Source organism: Poecile atricapillus, chromosome W, assembly GCF_030490865.1.
Source record: "Poecile atricapillus isolate bPoeAtr1 chromosome W, bPoeAtr1.hap1, whole genome shotgun sequence".
NCBI classification, from domain to species: Eukaryota; Metazoa; Chordata; class Aves; order Passeriformes; family Paridae; genus Poecile; species Poecile atricapillus.
Genome location: NC_081288.1, coordinates 38,758,294 through 38,775,978, shown reverse-complemented (window position 1 = coordinate 38,775,978; position 17,685 = coordinate 38,758,294). Strand labels below are relative to the sequence as shown.

Genomic DNA, 17,685 nt, shown 5'->3' with positions numbered 1-17,685 from the left:
AATTTAGAACTAGGGAAAAAATAACCCTTGCCAGTGTTTCAGAGTGAAATATTTATTATTCACCAGCAATAAGTATTTCCTTTAAAAAAACCCAAAACCAAATTAAACCAAACCAAACAAACAAACAGAAAAACAAAACAAAACAAAACAATAAAACCAAGAAAAAGCATGCACGTGTAATTTATCTTTTTTCTTATGTTATCAGGGAGTTAGGAGGTTAATGGGAAAGGTCAGAAAAAACTCATTTTTTCTTGTTGAAAAAAGTAGACTAAATGGAGGGGTGTCAACAGGAGTCCCCAGAGTAATACTCCAGATCCCTGTGAATGGTTGAACAGCTGTGTGGGCTGTCCTGGAGTGCCAGCCTCCTCAGAGCTACCTGAGGAGAGAGCTACTGGTGCCATTAGTGCCATGCAGCACCACAGTCCAAGAAAACAACTGAGCCTGACGTGGATGGGACACAAGGTGGAAGGCAGCTGCATCAGGGACTCATATGAGAGGAGACATGAGGCTTCTTTTACAGGATTATTTCTGTTTCTTACTTACATTAGTAGGACAAAATACAAAAAGGCTCTTGGAAGGAATGGCTGGAGCACAATCGCCTCTGTCCAAAATAAATGCTATAATCTCTAGCCAGCAGAGTTATTTGTTTGTGTTTTTAGTGAGTCCCTTTCTTCCTCATCTGCTTCCTGCTCACAACTTCCCAAATCTTGAATTCTTTTCTCTATAGTGGTGTGGTCGCAATGAGAGTATCCCCTTCCTAATCCTTTACAGAAGCTTTTAGTCCCAAGGGGTGATTGTGTGGGAGGTGGATGATATGGATTTAATTAAATTTACAGGCAGTGGCCCTTTAAAGTGAGTTAGTCAATCCTTATCCTTCATTTTTAGTCTGTCATCCAGGAGACATGGTACCACTAGAATGTGTATTTTAAAAGAAACTATAGGACAGTGAATGAAGAGTTGCAGATGTGGAAAGCAGTCCCCTGAGGAAGAGGGCCTTATATGCAGGCAGGCATGAGGACCCAGAGAACAAACATCAAACACTAAAGCACCATTTTTCTCATAAAAGAAGGGAGTTTCATTGTCTTCGGAGGTAAATCATGGGTGAAAAGCTTTGATTCATGGATCATGTATCTTTGGGGCTATTTTGGGTGGTGCTGTGGTCCTACAGAAGGATGTAGGAGAATAAAAATCTGGAAGAATGTATACATGGGAGAAGGCAGATTGAATAGTGAATGAAAACCCCGACATCCTAAGGTCATCCCTCTGTGACACTGCCTCTTCTCATGTGATGTGTAGCCAAAGCATTCACTAGAGGCATTTAGGCACCTTTTATGATAGAAAGGAGGGTGTTAAGGGCATTTTTAGTAGGAATCCAGAATCTTTTTCTTTCCTTTGTAGGATCATTCATATCTGGTTGTGTTACAGAAGATGTACATGAGACACATCTTTCATTAAGAAATGAGAAAGACTAGAACACTGATTCCCATTTGAGATGAAAAGTCTTCCATTGTCATAACTGTGATAAGATTTCTTCATTGTTTAAGAATATTGACAGATAAAATTTACTTCATACATAAAATTAATTGCACTGAATGATTGTAAATTTAAGTATTATTATAATTAGAATGGGTAGGTATTTATTGTGGGCAGTGCTTTCAATGCTGATCAAAGTTAAAAAAAGGACATGTCCTGGAGTAGTATCCCAATTGTACCAAGCTGCATTTTTTTAGTCTTTCAAGTCCTCAAAGCACTGCATTTCTTGAGCTGAAGAGGTGTAAGCATAGGCTGTAATGTGTAAGCATAATTTCATTTTCCTAAGCTTCAGACAGGTAGCAAAAGACAAAGCAGTTGCACACACGACCATTACCAGTCTTACATTCACCACCAAGGCCTCCTTTAACAGAGATAAATGACAGCCTCAGATCACAACTCTTGAAATCATTAACTTACTCAACATTATTGTGCTACCTATAGCACCTCAGTGGTGTTCTGAATATGTACGAGACCATTGTTGATATTGAAATCATAGAGTTGATGATAAACAACTTTTAAACATCAAAGCACAGAGAAAAATTACCCAGGAGTTAAAATAGCTCGTTATAAAATATGTAGCTCATAAAGCAGTGTATTTTGTTTAGATTGATTTGTAAAACTGTTCTTCCACATGAGAAGAAATTAGAAAATTTGAATTAGTTCTCTAAGCCTCAAAAAGTGCTGAAGACTCTAAAGTTAGTTATGGCCTTATTTGCTACTGTTTTCTCACAGGAAGAGAACAGATGTATGTCTTAATATTTTTGTATTTTTATATAATAGAAATTTGCCTTTCCACACTTAAAAAGAAGTGCTGGCAAAGAGGGTTATTTTGATCCCTGGGCCAAGTTCTTTAATGCCAAATTGCAGTGTGGAAAGAATCTCCCTTTCCAAGTTATAAATCTTTAAAATGAGCTTTGATGGAAAATCTGGAGTAGCTTCACAGTGGAATCTTCTCAGCTCCATGTGAGGAGTCCCATTGCTGATTTGTGGAGGCAGGTGTTCTTCCAGAAATGGTGTGTTTGATAGCAAGAGTGGCTTTTTGCTTGTGAACAAAAAAAGAACCAACAAAGCTATAGTGTTTTTGTTCTCAAAATTATTTCATGCTTTTTTCTCAGATTGTAGAAGTCTTGTCCATTCATCTGTGGTGTTATACTGGTGAGCCATAAAGGAAACCTGTCCCAGTTCAGTTAATTTTTCCCTTTACAGGAAACTTAACTCTGCCTACTGTGGGTTTCTTTAATAAAGTGAATGCAAGTCATGAAACTTACCTTGGCAGTGACAAGGCATATATGAGACCTCAGATTGACTCGAATAAGGTCTCTGTTAACCTGGATGCCAAAAAAAAAAAAAAAAAAAACAAACTAGAAGCATAGCTTTCTTGAAGCACATCTTTTCTTTTCTTTTTTTTTTTTTTTTTTTTTTTAACATGACGGGGATTTTTGAGGGGGCCCAAGTGATAGAACACTGCTTTTAGAATCACACTGCTTATCTGAACTAAAATGTTGACACCTTAGTGGTGTCTCTAGGTGTAACACCTATGCCCACTGGGTAATCCTATCTTTCTTACTGTAATAAAAATTATCTGAGATATTAGTTTAAATCAATGTTTTATGTACAAGCTGCATTGAATAATAGACCCAGTATTTTATTGTACTTTCACCAAATGGATGCTGAAATGCACTTTAAAGACTATATATATATATATATATATATATATATATATACACACACACATATCTATGTATCTATCTATATGCATATCTATATCTAAGAAATAGTTCCAAAGTTGTATGAAGAAATATTTGGCATATTTATATCAGACAGTCTCAAGGTCGACTGCTTTGGAGGATTGCTTTGTGTGGGTGGCACTTAATAATATGTGATAGGCACTTAATATCTCTTGATAATTCAGGAAGCTCGAGGCCAGTGTTAATAAGTGTGGTGCTGTTGCTCCCTTGACGAGTACCACATCCTCACAGCTCAAGCCTGTCGAGAGAAGCAGCTGCCTGTTCAGGGTTCCTGCAGCTTCAGGATGAAGATTTGGCTCCTTCCAGTGGCATTTTATTGCTATTGCACAAGACTGAAGCCAGTAAATAAAACAAAATTATTAAACTGTAAAGCAAATCAGTAGGATTCTTTTCAAGTATGAACAAGTGAATTTATTCTGTAAAGTACTGGATTTTTATCTGGGTCAATAAACACATTACTGAGTGAACCTTACACTAAATACACACACACACACAAATATACATTCAAAGAAGCTTATACTGTTACCTTCCATCTGGCACAGAAGCATCAAAAGTACTGCTACTGTGCCATTGGTGAGTATTGGCCTCAAACATACGTGTTAAATTAATTCTGAGTTGGGGTTTGGGAAGAAATGAGTAGAAAGGGAGCACAGTAAGCCAGTACTAATGTTACTTCAGTGATTCGATCGCAAACTGCAAGTGGAACTTGGAAACATGAAACAGCCCCCATGAAGTTGGGTAAGTCATATAAGGCTTGCCAGTGATTGTTGAAGAGTATTGTTTCTACTAATTTTCTTAGCTGGGATTAGTGGAGTTTGGTTTAATTGTGTTTTTATCTGTAAACTGCTGAGTAGTGTTGATGGATACATGCTGCTATTTACAAAATAGAATTATACTACAGGGATTCTGACATTTTGGTTAATTGGCATGTATCCCTCTAAGTGGTTTCTATTCCTTAACTCATAATTGTTCTCATTTGCTCAGTGGGTTTCAGAAACAGGGTTTGTGGAATGCCATTTAATACTCATTTCATTTTGTCAAATAAATTGCATTGGCTTCCATCTTGCCTATAAATTAAGTCACTCTAGTTTCATTTTCCGGCTATATATTTTCAATTGCGTAAATATTTTTCTTACTCATGTAATTTGCTTAATGTTACAAAAAGTGCCACCCCCAGACCCTAGACTTACTCCATAGCAAATGAATTGCAGAATATTTTCTATAGCCAAATAAATCAAGACATAAATTGAATGGTTGAACTGTCCCTTATGGCAGTCTAAATTTGAACCATTGTTTTTAAAGTTAGTCTTTTTACTTGCAAAGTGGAGGACTGAAACTAATAAATTGTTCTTCTGCATCCAAGAGGTGTGACCTTCAATAAGAAAAGGTCAGATCCTGCCTTCCAATTGAGTTTTCCTTAATGTGTAGGCAGTGGGAAGGAGAAAGGCATCTCTGCAATCTGATTTCCTCACCCTAATCTAACACAAATCAATGTGTTGCCCATCTTCTCTTTATAAATACAGACTGCTTCAGGGACACTCCAACACGTGCTTTGCTACTCACAATTTATTAGCTAAGTCAAAATAAAGTTGTGGTCATGCCCTCTCCTCTGGCAAATCCTCTTCACAGGGACTCTGGGACTGCTATGCAGGCTCTGTTGGGTATTTAGCATCCAGGGTAGGCCACACACTGGAAAACCTCCCAGGAAATAGATATACAGCATTTACAGCCCATTTTGTAATATGCTGGAGAACAACAAAAACAACTCATCAATCTCTTCTTTTTCAAGGGCAATTTGAAAAAGTGTCCATGGGTGAAAAGCTCTAAGTGCTATCAACTATCAGTTGTTTCCAATGGTAACATTTTAAGTAGAGTGAAAACATTAGAAGTCACATAACCCTTTTATTAAGTTAACAGTGCCATATTTCCATTTTGGCTGACTGTTAAAATTCTAGTCTTGGGACTATTTAATAGTTTCATTTTCCTTTACTCTATTTTTCATAAAGGAAAAAAAAATTATGAAATATTTTGATATAATCCAAACACAGAATAAAAGATGGACTCCTTCTCTGCTGAGAAGTTGCATTGTGTACCGCTGTGAAATATTGCAACCTAGTGCTAGCAATTATTTTTTTTTTTTAATAGATTTTTTTTTCCAGTTTCCAGTTTTTGTCCAACTGTTGTTTGCCACAAAATAAACACTAAAGAAAAATATGTGAGAAGCTTGCTGTTACCTACAGAGTCCTTTTGGGAAATGTATTTCTTAAAAAGCCTCCCCACCCCCAAAGGTGCTTATGATAGTGAGCATTGGAGAACTGCATTTCACGTCTGCCATGCTAATGAGTGAGGATACATTTGTCTCCTGCAGAATATTTTAAAGGACATGTAATGAGAACTGGATTCTGTCTGTTCATTCCACATACCTTTTTCATTTAGTGAAAAAATATTTAAATATTTTTGAAAATTAACCTATGCTCCTAAATGGCATTGAAGTCTGTCAAGGTCTTAGTGTACCTCAATGGGCAGCAACTGCTGTTCTCCCTGAGCAGCAGCATTGGCACATAAGGGAGTGTCAGAGGCATATGGAAAGATGTATTCTCAATAGCAACAGGAGACCATTTTAAGAGCTGAGATTCTATATTCTGTAACAAAGAAACAAACAAAACAATACAAAACAAACAAAAAAATTAAAAAAAAAAATCAGGAAGTATCCAAATTCATGGAATATTCATTTTCCTACCAAGCATTTTTCTAAGTACGTGATATAAAAGCTCACAGAAGGAATTATTTTCAACTCAGAATATGTTCTGATGTAGTCCTAGCTGTTTGCCCTTGACTGAGTCACATCAAAAAACAGCCTTTATGCCTCAGTTTCCTCACATCTACAGAAATAATAAATAGAAGGAGTGATCTCATTTATGCCTGGAAAGCATGTTGAGCTGATCTAGTGAGACACTGATGAAGTCTCATGCATTATTATTGCATTAGGCTGACTGCATTTCTGAAACTCATCTGACATTTCCCACTTGGCACTAATAGGGGCAGTAACATTTCTGTTTTAAAGAAGATGCTTTATATCACTGCCTGATGTACGTTACATGGTTTATGATTAAACATTTTCTGAAAAGGCAGTAACCTGTGAGATTCTCTCTCTCTCACTTCATTAAGCTACCGCATTACAAAGTGTTTTGCTTCATTATGGATCCTGCCAAGCAGCTCCTTGTAGCTACGTGTGAAGTATCGAGGTGAAGTTCATAACTATATTTAGGGGGTTTGTTTCCTCTGCTCTGTTGAAGGGGAGCATGACAAGCAGTTGAGGAAGCTTGGGGAGGAAATGAGTAAGGCAGCAGCCCGGCCCAGTGCGTGGCTGTGGCTCAAGGTTACTGGAGCAGTGGAGAGGGGAGGAAGTGTTGCAACAGCTCATGTCTGGGTTTCTCTCTGAAACAGCCTCGTTACAGAAAAATCTGAGATAAGAGGATTTTGAGGAAACATTGCTGCATAATTAATGCAAGATGTCATTATCTATTGCTAGCTCTGAGAAGAGGGAGAGCATGCACAGCTCCTCCTTAGAGCTGCTCCACACCCAGTGGAAGGGGAGCACTCATAAACAGCAGGCTTTCATGAAGTTACTGATTTTTGGTCTTCTGAGTTTTCTCCCATGATAATTGAGTATTGTGAATGATGAAGCACACTTGGGCTTTATATTTTCCCAAGGATTTAAAGATAAAACTTATGAGGTGCATTGATGCTTGAAAGCTGTGGAGGGGACAGTCTCTATTCCTCATTACATTTACATGACAGAATTTAATGTAAAAAGATTATAGTGGCATGTGTACATTCTTCTAATTTCACGCATCTATCGACATGTCTTTCATTTTTTACAAGACTCCTGACCAATTGGGTCCCAGAAGAATGAGATGAATGAGAAAGGCATCCTATGGGGAAGGGGGTGGAAACAGAAGCAAGTGGTATTTCCTACAGAAAGAGAGGAGATAAAACGTGACATTCCGCTGCTAACTGGGTGTTGGTTTGCTCCATCAATAAATCTTTGTCTTCTTGATTTTTTATTTATACATCTGAAATGAAAAAACTCCTCTTTTAAAACTGGCATCTCCCAGTACTGTTTCTGTACCATTGCATGACTATCAAATGCTGACCATCAGCATAATCAGCCTTTGCTTAAAAAATACTGTTTGCATTCTCTATGCTTATCACTTTCAAATTAATGAAAAAACAAAATTATGAAGGGAATGGATGTATCAGTGAAGTCCATTCTTTGAATACTAGACACTTGCAAAGCAGCTGCTGTACTGCAATTTCCTTGTCTGCTTAGTGGGAGGATAGTTCAAATTGTAGTCAGAATTAGGACTGATACACCCAATTATGTGAGGCTGTGACAAATGAAAAAGGAAATGCCTGGTATTTTCATTTGTAATATGAAACTGACCTAAAATAATACTAGTGGTATTAAATTTTGTATGTTCCAGTGGATCAGTTTCATTGGAATACAGAATATAGTTCTGCTTATATTAATAGAGAGTATTTTTGAAACATTACTTTAAAAGTATGACTGAAGTTGAAATACTAGTAGTAGGGAATATATGATGCTATGGGTGTGGTATGTGTTTTTTATCATCATGGTTTCATATTGTTTTAAATATATGTTCATACAATCTTTATAGAGACCCCACATTCCCTCCATATGATTATACAGTTGAAGAAACACTTTCTTAGCTACAGTTTGATTAAAAAAAACCCAACATTTTAATGGAGCCTTTTGTGTCACTCAGCTCTAATAGGGAAAAAAATATCCATCAGTGAAAACACTGATTTCAGTCAGTGAAAATACAGGAGATTCAAGTGGACTTCTGGGTGTAACAGGGAGATTAAGGGCCTCATTTAGCAGCAGCAATCCCATTGACTGTGGGAGAGCTGAATCCACTTCCACAGTTTAATTCCACAGAGTTACTTAAAGTTCTAAAGCTGTCAAGAAAGTTATGACAAATCAACTGGTGAGCCACTTGCAAGAATATGGGAAGAAATAGAGTACACCAAACAAGTTCTATTTTTCTCTCTTTTAATAAAGACTGGGAAAATCTGTGGCAAAGCTACTCACCTAGCAAAGGAGTCCTTAGCAGGTGAGCATGGACTAAGTGGTGATACTTTCGTGGGGTGGATAGCAGATGATGGTTCTCTGGGTTAGGCTCTGGACTGGGAAATGCATCTGTTTTCCCACTCTGGCTCTGCCACAGATTTCCTTGATGAAATAAGCAAGTAGTTAATGGTTTTGGCCTCTTGTTTTTCTTTTCACAAAATGGAATTCTGACCCCTTCCTCTCCCAAGGGTCTATGAGGTTAAATAAAAGAATGTTTATAAAGTAAGCTCTTTTTTTATTAAAAAGGTGCAGTTTCAACATTTTCAAACAATATTCTCAGCAGAGAAGGACTTTCAGTTATTATATTTACTCACACGGTGGTGCTGTCATACATATGTGCTTTCTCTTAGTGGAATCATCCCATGGCAGCGGGAGGTTTGGGAGGTTCTGTACAAGTCCTGTTTTCTGGAGTGAGGAAAGAGGTCACAGACACCCTGCAAAAGGGAGCCAGGGCTGGCTGCCAAAGGCCACAGATACCCTCCTGTTGCATGACAACCCCTGCCAATCTCCACTTCTGTGAGCTCTCTGCATGCTGGGACACCCCAGTAAGGTGTGAGGAGCTCTTGTGGTGCAGTCCTCCTTCAGCGTAGAGGGGAAGGTGTCCCTTCTTTCCCACCCAAAGTAAACCTGGCTCTGCTCGTGTGTGTGCTGTAGGTGTTACCAAATGCTCTGTGTACACACCTTATGAAATGGCTTCAACCTCTCTCTTCATGCCCCTCTCCTCCCTTATTTTGGAGGATGAAATTCAGCTGGTCCTTCTCAGCCTTTTGTTGATAACAGCCATTTCAGTGCTGCCTGTTGCTATGAGTTTGGTGCTTCTCAGTCTCACTGTTTCTCCCTCCTCTTCAGGCAAAGAAAGGGCACAGAATAGTTCCAATATTTATGTACTCTAATTCCAGTGAAAAGACTACTGTGCATCTGGTGCTCAGTCTCCTCTGTGCAAGTTAGAGCACTTTGAACTGTAGGCAGGGGGACAAATCACCTGTCCCTGGGCAGTGGGACACAGTGGTTACTGCATAAAGTGTTAGAGGCATCACCAGGCGCAGGAACACCAGCGACATCCTGATTAATCCTTACTCAAACACAGGCATGTGTCTCCTCTATCACTGTCTCTTAGGCAGCCCCAGAGTATGAGCCTTGCTGGCGGGGCATGCGTGGAGGTAGAAATGTTGTGGGAGGTGGAATTTTGGTAGATGTGATTGATTTACGACAGGAGTTTCCTTTACAGTCATAAGGGGAATTTTGCTTGGTCACAGCAAGTTTGAACCCTCATGAAACAGCCTGAATCATTCGAAGCTAAAATAAAACAGAGGGGGAGGGGCATGACCGTTAGGGGAAAAAAAAAGTCAAAAAACACATTAAAATTGTTTCCCTTGGTGCTGACTTCTTACATGGAAATGTGTTCCAGAATAGTTCTGCTATGTAAGCCAACATTTGTTTTAAGATTTTTCATTGTCTTTTTTCCTCTCTTCCCCTTCTTCCCCTTGCCCTCCCGCTCTGCTCTGCAGATTTACACTGACTGGGCTAACCACTACCTAGCAAAATCTGGCCACAAGCGGTTGATCAAGGATTTGCAACAGGACATTGCAGATGGAGTTCTGCTAGCAGAAATCATCCAGATCATTGGTAAGACCAGGGCTGAGGGAAGCACTACGAGCTGACTCCTTGCATGGGGGAATGTATAATTCAAGCTGAATGTATTTAACAATAAGATGAACCCTGAATAATACAATTTGACTGGGTCCATATGTCTCTGATATTTGTGTGGTTCATCCTTGTCTTAATTAAAAAATATGTTTATGTGAGCATGTTTGGAAGTTGCTGTTTAACCATACTTTAAATGGCCAGAACTGTATCTTACACACTTTGAATTGTCAGAAATGAATGCTCCATTAAACCATATGTCTCCCATGTGTGCATTTTGTTAGTTGGAGTGGCTCATACTTTCTGGGATGCCTTGAAACTGTATCCTGACCCTGCAAAGACAATTGTGGAAGATTTCATGTCAGCAGTTATTTTGCAGGGGCTGAAGAATTAGTAGCGACCTCCTTCGCACTTCCCCCTTTGCATGATTTGGCATATGGAAGCAACTGCTGCTAACAAGAGTGTTGTTACTGTACAACTGAGCTTTACTTAGAAAGGAGCTCTCTGTCAACAAAACCCTCTGCATTTTATTGCTGTGCCTTTTCTGCTTTTCTTCAGGTTTTTTTTTTCCTGTTTTGATTTTTAGGTTTTTGGGTTTGAGTTTTCTTTTTTTTTTTTTTTTTTTTTTTGGACAAGGGGTTGGAAAGGAAAGTTTTATCTCATTGTTTACTTTTGCTTTTCCCCTCACTGTTTTTGTTTAGCAAATGAAAAGGTTGAAGATATCAATGGCTGTCCACGGAGCCAGTCTCAAATGGTAAGAATAAAATATATTTTTAGTTTGTGTTGGCACCACTCCACCTTCCTAAAATGCTTTTTATAAGGATTTTTATAAAATATTAATATTCTCTCCCATTTTTGCCATAAAGTCCTAATTCTCATACAGGTTCCTGATACTTATTTTCCACACATGTTTAATGTTTTTAATTTTGTTTCTGTGCTAACTTTGGATTTTGAGATAACCTGGCAGCAAAACTTCATCACTTCTAATTAATCCAGAATTGCCTTATCAGACCTGTTCTTCTGAGGATCCAAATAATTTCATTTAGTTTCATTTTAAGGGCAGTAAATCCAAGAATAAATTTTTAAGTGGAGTCTTTGTGTCTGGAAAACTGGTTTGATGAACAACACTTGCCAAATTGTTTTTAAATATAAATAGCCTTTTGGACTGTCCACCGTGAAGTCCAGTTAGATGAACTGACTCCAAGACTTTCAGAAATAGCCCTTTAGTCATATAGCTCTCTGAGCTATAGCTGGCAGCTGTCTAAAGACTTTTTAATACTCTCAGACAAGAAGCATTTAGTGACTGTGATTCATATGGAGTCTTATTAATCTTTTACTGTGTTTATGGCTAGTCAACTACATTTAATAAGATGAAACCTCCTTAGAATACTGTGAAAGTGACAGACACAAAATCTGAGCCTCAGTAAAATCACCATGTATTTATTGAATCATTTTCAATCCAAGTCATGTTCTTCCATGCTGAGGTCTTTGCCTTACTGTTCACATTCAAATAATATATAAATAAGGTGCATAATTGTGTAGCTGGCAAGGATTTTGTAGTATAGTGATTTGGTTGAACTTGCATAATAGCAAACTGCTGAAACTAGGTTTAAAAATGGAAATGAAATAGAAAAAAAAGTGCATTTGTTCAGTGCATTTTTTAAAGGTGGAACGTGTTTGCAGCATTTTTCTGCAAAGCGTCAAAAGTTAAGGGGAAAATTTTTGAATACTAGTGAAGTGAATCATGGGGCCTTTTGGTTCTTATTGTTCAAAAAATGGGCAGGTTTAGAATAAGATTTTTCTCTGACTTTCAGACTCTTTGAAACAGACCATAGAAAGAATATACACAATTTCTTTAATAATAGTTTTTATTTTAATTACTCATATTACTGCAGCACCTAGCGGCCCTGGATGAGAACTTTGGAAACTCCAGCATGGAGCTCTAATATTACACACATAGATCAAGAGATAATCGCTCTCTACTTTAATCATGTTAAAACTTGCCATTCCAGACAGACAAGACAAGCAAGGAAACACAAAAGCACAGGGAAGTGGTGTGATTTTCCAGGGTTTTAAAAAAGTGGTTACTGGCCATCTAGGACTGCTTAGGAACCCATCACTCTGCTGTCTATCGAGTTTCATTTCCATGAGAGAAAGATGAGCTGCAGAGAGATCTATTCACCCTAGCAATGTTAGCATCTCCAAAACAACACTGGTGTACATTCCCTGTTGTACTTTTCTGTGGCAAAGGGATTCTGGATTTCATCTCTAGCTCCATGTAGATATGGAGGAAACGTGGTCAGTGCATGCCCATGCTGCAGCGGTCCTTGTGACTCTCCTTGTGTCCATCTTTCTTCTCCCATCTCTCAGCTCAGCCAGGTGTCCCAGGTGCTCTGGGTGTCAAACCAGGTGCTTTGAAAACTGCTGTGCATAGTCATACATCAGTGTTTGCAGAGTGACTGAAGTGTCGCATTTAGCCACTTTAACTTCATGGTAATATATTTATTTATCTGTCCTTTGACACAATCTCTTTACTGAATTGTTTCATCTCTACAGACTGATCAAATTATTTTCCTGCCTTTTCACATACTAGTTCCATACTGCAGATTTCTAAAGTGAGTTAGGAAATTTAAAATGTTCTGAAGTTAAAGTCATTCAAACTTGTCACTTTTTGTCTCAGAGACCCCAGGTTTTGAACCTGCTCTCCATTTGTTTCCTGTGGGTTCTGCACTGGTCTAACTAGCCAAAGGCACAATTTCACTATATTTTCAGATAATTTTCCTTGGCAGTGCTCAATTTTGTTTAGCCCACTCAGTAAATGGTAGGGCAATTCTCTTCTTCTTATAGCAGTGGACTCTTAAGGTACTTGTGATATACAGGTAAAAAACCCAAAGATAGTAGTCAAAGCTAGTTTGCATGCTGTATGTTTGAGATACACCAGTATATAGCAATATATCCTGTCAGAACTTGCTAGAACATCAGCCATCAAACCAGGAACAGTCATAATACTCCAATAACATTTGTAAGCCATTCATTCACTGCTTTAATTTAAAAAGTTTTAGTTAATAAACCTCAAGAATCCCGCTACCCTCTTCTTGCATATATGTTTTCATAATCCTGGATCTCACAACTTGCAATTAAGGGGAAATGTTTTCTCTATTCATCTGCCATTTGATACCCTTTCCAGGAGGTCTTTGATACCCATTTTCAGGAGGTCTAAGATATTTTATTAGCTTAAAAATGTTAGGGAGCACTGACATGGATTGTCTTCTGTTGGAAATTTTGATACTCTCTGTGGATGATATTGATGCCAGCTCATAATTAATTGCTACCAACATTCCCAAATTCTGTTCCACTTATAATCTGGTTTTCCTCTTGCCAATGGTATCATCTTTCAAGTGATTTTTGAGGAATCTCAATTCAGCTGTTACCTTAAATTGTAAACATATTTTAATGTTTATTTCAAATGTATATAAAATGCTTGGGGTTTAATTTTCTTTTAGTTGGTTCTATTGCAATGTCTTGCACCCTGTGCTCATTTTGGCATTGATATATAAAGTACTTGCATACAAGTTTAATTGGCTCCATAGGTCCAAGTCCATAAAAACTAAAAACCTGTGAAACCTAGCAGCACCCAGTTTCTGCCTAGTTAGCGTTACCAGGATTCATTATGCTCACTCATTTGATGTTGCACCCAGAAACTGAGAATCTGAGAGGTACTGGGGGATAAATTATTTCATATTCAAATCTCAGAAGCTTTAAATAAATGAAATTTGTAGGAGAATTAGGGAGGTTCATTTGTTTGCTGGGTCAGTCTACTGTAGTGAAAAGATTTTAGTATTTCTTATTAATTTTTTTCATAAATATAATAAGGATTTAAACCACTGTGTATTACAGCATATGTTGTCTGTTCAGAGTGTCATGTAGAGTCTGCCTATTTCTTCCTTACAGCTATGCTTTCAAGGAGAAAAAATAGAACCTCTAGTTTTTCCTCATCTCTTTGAATCCCTTCAATGGAAAATAATGTCACATGAATTTCTATCTTTTCCTTGCACAAATTATTCCATAAATCTATCAATTAAGGACATTTCATATATTTATTTAGAAAATAATGGAAGGATACATTAATCAAGGGTTTACCTTTTGATAAAATCTAAAGCTAATTCCTTTCTGCTTCTTTATAACCCATCTGTTTCTTTCATTTCTGTTTTAAGTATTCCCATCATTAGAAAAAGTGAGATAGCCTTCTGGGTAGAAGATATGTTATAAATCTTTTATCTAATTGTTCAAAGACAAAGAGTTCAGGGTTGTTTGGGGGTTTTTTCTCCTGAAAAAATGATAAATATAAAGGAAAATCTCCAGTGTTTCAGCTTTTAACAAATCAAACACACAGTAAGCACACAAAACATACCAATTCAATCCATCCTGGGGTAGTTGGAGAAAATGCAAGAGTCAAAAGGTGTTGGACTGAAAATCCTTGAATGGTGACATTTGCAGTTTTGTTTGTAGTGACTTACAAAACTCACACAGTTCACAGTGCTGTCAGCAGCACAAATTGTAAAATAAATTCAAAGTTGACAAAAATTTTTAGTTTATTACACTGCAAGTTAATTTTTCCTTCAGAGATTAATGTGCCTTAGTAGGTGTTTTTATTTAGAATTAGCTGTTGCTGCTTCCCACAAGAACCGTCTCTGCCAATACCCATCTAGGTACAAAAGCATCCTTAATTTTTTCTGGTAGCAGGGGTTTTCTCATAGTTATGATAGTGCTGGGGAGACCTTCCTTTTTAAAGAGTCTCCTAGTGTTGTATGCACTTCATGAAGACTATTTTTTTATTTTGTCAGTCTGATCTTTGCCACACTTTTCTACACGTTTATAAAACCAAAGCTATTCATCAAAGGTATTTTTTATGATTTAGAATACAGATATTTTGCAGACCCACAGAGAAAGTTGAGTTCACTGAAAATACGGGTCTTGTTCTTCCTGGAAATCAGGGAGTGGAGAATAAGTGTAGGAGCTGTAGAACATTGCCAAATTGATAGGAATCTTTAGTAAAAAACTTTATTTATCAGAGCTAGCACCCATTTTGGGTGAGCAGCATTGTATCTGATATAGGTGGGAATTGGTGTGACTGTGTTTTGAACTAATAAGATAATTTCTACAACATAGTACTTGATTTCGTTAATAATGCCTTTAAAAAGACACTAATAAAAAAAATGTTTTGTACAAAAGGCAGAAGAATGCCAAAAATACTGCTTTACTGTAGGAGACTGAAGTTGTGTACATTAACAAGAGGAAGGTGCAATAGGTGGATCAGTCTCTACTTTAACCAGGGAGCTTTTTCTATGAGAGAGAAAGTTAAAGAAGTGTGTGAAGCCTAAAGACAAAGTTACCGCGTATGTACTGGTAGACATTACTTTGTAATTTATTGTGCTAGAAGTGCTCTGTAGAGTTCCTGTAGTCCCGCAGAAGCCCATGGTGGCTCCATCTCTGCTTGTATGCTTGGGTTTTTCTCTGGAGGAGGACAAGGTTGCAAGAGGATGGGGTGCATGCACATCTCTTCCTAACATAGAGTCAGCCTGTGGATGGGAAAAATGAGTGGAAACTACAAATGCTAAATGTGCCCTGTGTCCTTCAGACTTTCTCTGGCACGGACATGCTGGGCAGACACATGTCCAGCAATGGATATGTATCCAGTATCTAAGGATGAGAAAATAAGCATATTTTGTGTCTAAAACTTGTTTTTGGAAAACAGGATAATTGTATATAAAGTCAGCACTGAGGGTTCTACTAAGGTTCATGAATTCCATGTGAAAATATGTGTGGTATGGTTGTGTGTAGGTCTTTGAGGAAAGGGAAGTCTGAAAATGTCATCCCTATGTTCAGTGTCAAGTGCATCCAGTTTTGAACTGTGTAAGAATCTCCTGTCTTTACTAGTGCAGTTGTTGGTGAGATTGGCTATATGGATTCAAGATATGCTTTCTGTGCTTTGGAGCAGCTCCAGGTGCTTTGGAGCAGCTTCAGGTGAGCCTTCCACACAGATGTGACACAGATGTGACAGATTGAAATATATACAGAAATTTGGCTGGGTGAAGAAATATGGTCCCTTGGGAAACTGGGAATTCAATCTGAGTTTTGAAAACTAACCCCAGCTCCTTTAATATGTGGGCCAGTTTCTTCCTGCAGTGACAGATACAGGACTCCTTCTGACATCTGTACAACCCCCATATCGTCCACACTTTTGTGCAGCCTCAAGCCAGGTTGTTGTCTGTCTGGGAATTTCATGAGGACATTTTTCCCTCAGTGTAAATGAGCTTGTCCCCGAAAGTTTGCAAGCTCCCATGAACTGCATTTCTTCCTTGGACTTTTTAAGTCGTGGCAGAAGCACCATGATCCCCATTCCCTGGGAAAATTGGGTCGTGGTAATGCACAGCTTATGTCCTTCGGTGTCCTGCCTCACAAGGATTTACTTACCTGTTAATTACACATTTCTGAATCCAGCTCTCGTGGTTTGGCAGAATTAAGTCTCGTGCAATCATTTTTTTGGGGGAGCTGTGGGTTAAATACACATTAGAGCTACACTGGTAGCAAGCACTTCTTTTCACAATCTGGTCTCTCCTACCTTGCAACACTGGCAGCTCTAAGTGGAAGAGCAGACAAGGCTGATAATAGCTCCATTATGAAAGGATATAAGCAGATGTTTTTCTGTGAGGGAAATGACACTCCTCAGCCTGATACATATTCAGGTTTCCCATTTTCTGATGGCACTTTCAAGTACATTTTTTTACTTAACTAGCTTTGCCCTGTGGGTTTCTTCACTAGGTAGGTGATTTACACTAAACTTTTAACCTTTCTGGGATTCCCAGAACCCAAGGGCCCAATACTGTCATAGACAGGAGCATGTCCTAGCTAGCCTTCTGAAAATGCTTTCTTGGACAAGTCCTCTCATTTCCTAGGTAGGTTCAGGGTGTGATCTTTTTAAGAACTAATCCCATTCCCACGTCCTTCCCTGGTGACTGTCCTCAGCTGTTTGAGGGAAGAATTTCTTGCACATTTGGCACATCTAGACATTCACAATCCACTGTTCAGTGTACAATGTACAAGATGGCTTCAGAGCATTTGTTATTTGTTTGGCATTCAGTGAATGCTAAAACCAATTATCATTGAAGTCTCCCATATTTCAAACTCTTGAATTATGAATGATGAGTGCAGGACAACATTTTAGAAGCTGAACTTCAGTATTGGAGTTTCCTTCTTAATTTTAGACATCAACAAAGACATTTCATAAACTTGCAGGAGGCTCATACCTTTTTTATATAGTTTTCTGTGTCACAGAAATTTAAAAATTCTCTGGTAAAAAGCAATGCATGTATATATATCTACAGTGAAAATATGCAAAGAGATAATGCAAATTGAAGGATAGTTACGGGAAGTAACATCTTCATTAGTGTAGACATTTATTTTTTTTGTTCACAGATGAAATTAACTTGATATAATGACGAATAAAAATGAAAATGAGTGTATCAAGACTAGAGATTTGTGTAATCTCAAAAGAAAAAAGATAAAGGGAATAATGAGGGTCTATATAAGAATGCATTTTGGGAA

At 38.0% G+C, this 17,685-nt stretch overlaps 1 protein-coding gene across 2 annotated transcripts in view; it reads left to right on the top strand.

Annotated features, from left to right (window-relative positions):
- Positions 1 to 17,685, top strand: part of LOC131592328 (neuron navigator 3) — a 248,044-nt gene that overhangs the window by 57,619 nt on the left and 172,740 nt on the right. For both annotated transcript variants that reach the window (XM_058863752.1, XM_058863751.1), the window contains exons 2-3: positions 9,945 to 10,062; positions 10,782 to 10,834. In XM_058863752.1, the coding sequence (XP_058719735.1) occupies positions 9,945 to 10,062; positions 10,782 to 10,834 (171 nt within the window). The remainder of the gene's footprint in view (positions 1 to 9,944; positions 10,063 to 10,781; positions 10,835 to 17,685) is intronic.